The 2,285-nt window shown below is 47.8% G+C and overlaps 1 protein-coding gene across 1 annotated transcript; it reads right to left on the bottom strand.

Moving 5' to 3' along the window:
• Positions 1–970: 970 nt before the first annotated feature.
• Positions 971–1,711, bottom strand: LOC106869707 (craniofacial development protein 2-like). The gene is made up of 2 exons (XM_014915548.1): positions 1,560–1,711; positions 971–1,382 (listed from the first exon to the last, which is right to left on the bottom strand). Exons 1-2 carry the CDS (start codon positions 1,709–1,711, stop codon positions 971–973), a joined length of 564 nt encoding a protein of 187 aa, XP_014771034.1.
• Between the last annotated feature and the right edge of the window lie 574 nt (positions 1,712–2,285).

The raw sequence follows: 2,285 nt of genomic DNA, 5'->3' as shown, positions 1-2,285 counted from the left end.
TCTGGATAAATTCGAGAAGCAATCAGTTGTAGCCTGGACAGGATAACACGAGCAAAGGTCTTTCCAACAGTGCTGAGAAGAGATATTCCACGGTAATTGTTACAATCACCACGGTCACCTTTGTTTTTGTAAAGGGTAATGATGTTAGCATCCCGCATATCCTGAGGGATTGTCCCCTCTTCTCAGCACTGACACAGAAACTCATGAAGGTGCCGAAGCAGAGTGGTGTTTTTGCCGGCTTTGATGATCTCTGAGGGGATGCCGTCTTTTCCCGGAGCCTTGCCACTGGCTAGGGAGTCAATAGCCTTGGTGAGCTCCGCTATAGACGGCAGATTGTCAAGTTCGCACATGGCTGGCAAGATCTTGACACCCTCGATTGCAGCCTCAGCGACCGTGGTCTCCCGTGAGTAGAGATCCCGGTAGTACTCCACCCAACTATCCATTTCTTTGCTTTGGTCCTTGATGAGATCTCAGGTAGTTGATTTCAGAGGAGCTGATTTGGTTGCGGATGGACCGAGGGCCTTCTTCAAAACGGCATACATCCCACGGGTGTCACCACTGTCAGCAGCTGACTGGATACTCTGACAGATTTCCTGCCAATACCTATTTGCTCAGCATCTGGCAGTCAGTTGGGTTTTATTTCTTGCCTTTCTGAGTTCTTTGAGTGACTTTGTAGAAGAATCACTCTTGTATTCCATCATAGCCGCGCGCTTTGCTTCGATAATTGGTTCCAGCTCTGAGAGCCCAGCACTAACCAATTTGGGTTTTGCCTTTCACTCATGCCGAAAGTATCTATTGATGTGGTATACAAAGCTTCCCCGATATAATTCCACCTACTTTCAGCAGAGGAGGATGGGAAGCTACTGAGGGCAACCTTGATACAAACAGCAAAACATTTTCGCAGTGTAGGTCCGAGGTTCTGGCAGTGTTAATGCGTGGTCGGCCCACTTTCTTGGAGTGATGGACTTTTTTAGGCAGAATCCTCACCCTGCTTCTTATTAGTGAATGATGTGTCACAATCCGCGCTGTGGTAACTACTGGTCCGTTGAACAGAATTCAGAAAGGATCTTCGTGTGACGATGAGATCCAACTGATGCCAGTGGGGAGATCTTGGATGTCTCCAAGATGCCTTGTGGGATGGCTTGTTGGAAAAGAATATGTTGGTGATGCGCAGGTTATGGTATGTGCAAAATTCAAGCAGTCTCTGACCATTGTCGTTCATGTTGCTAATACCAAAATGTCGGACACAAATGGGCCACGAGTCATGGTCAGGTCCCACGCGAGCGTTAAAATCTCCTAGAAGGTAGATGTTTTCGTTGGTTGGTATGTTTCTAATGACACAGTTGAGATCTTTGTAAAAGTGGTCCTTGGTCTCCTCTGAGCTGTAGAGAGTGGGAGCATAGATACTCAGTAAATGTACTGAGCCAGAAGGGCTCAAGAAGCACACAGAGAGTATACGCTCAGTGCCTCCTGATGGTGGTTCTATTCAGGAGAGTAATGAGTTTCTCACTGCAAAGCCAACACCATGCTGACGAGATTCCTCTGGATCTCTTCCTTACCAAAAGAAGGTGAAGTCCTGTTCTTTGAGTTTGCCGTTTGAGAGGAGTCTTGTCCCCTGCAGTGCAGCAATATCTATATTGAGCGTCTTTAGTTCTTGTGTCTTCAACTCTGAGTAGGTCATCAGATATGCCAGAGCACATGGTCCTGACATTCCAGCTTGTTAACCGCAGGACTGGTGGTTTCTTGTCTTTTGATTGTTTATCTGGTGCAGAGGTTTCAGGCTGTTTTTCAAGTCAAACTCTTAGCTCCAAGCACCCAACGAAGCAGGCGGCCTGTGGCGAGTCAGCACCTTATTAACTGGGGGCTGCCCAGCTTGAGGTGGGCAGTAGCTAATCAATGGGACACGAAGGGTCCCTCCCACCGTCAGAGGTAACTCATAGCGCCGATATCCTACGCCAATTAGAATAGACTTACCACTCGTGACTGCTACCTTCCGTGTTTTTATCTGCCACTTTTTACAGCAGCACTGAAGTGTCCTCTCCAGTTTTGCGCAGGCCTAAGCTAAATATAAGAAAATCCTGGGTAACCCAATCGTCAGGATTCTTCTCTCGACCTTGCTGACGTAGTCCAAAGGAGTGCTGAGCATTACGTTTGGCACCAGCTTGGTTGCAGGAGCTGTTGGAAAAGTGTCGAGTTGAGCACTAAAACCGCCTTCGGGGCTCCACTCCGGATTTCTTTGAAGGTTGTCTCATTTCCGTAACCCTGGTTAGGGTCCCATACTGGGT

This window comes from Octopus bimaculoides, chromosome 11 (genome assembly GCF_001194135.2).
Source record: "Octopus bimaculoides isolate UCB-OBI-ISO-001 chromosome 11, ASM119413v2, whole genome shotgun sequence".
NCBI classification, from domain to species: Eukaryota; Metazoa; Mollusca; class Cephalopoda; order Octopoda; family Octopodidae; genus Octopus; species Octopus bimaculoides.
The sequence above is the reverse complement of the archived record's forward strand: the minus strand, read 5'-3'. Positions and strand labels throughout refer to the sequence as shown.

Coding starts and splice junctions, on each gene's coding strand:
- LOC106869707 (XM_014915548.1), bottom strand. CDS start 1,711: ATGTCAGGACCATGTGCTCTGGCATATCTGATGACCTACTCAGAGTTG. Junction 1,383..1,559: donor CAGGACTTCACCTTCTTTTG/GTAAGGAAGAGA, acceptor CACTCTCTACAG/CTCAGAGGAGACCAAGGACC.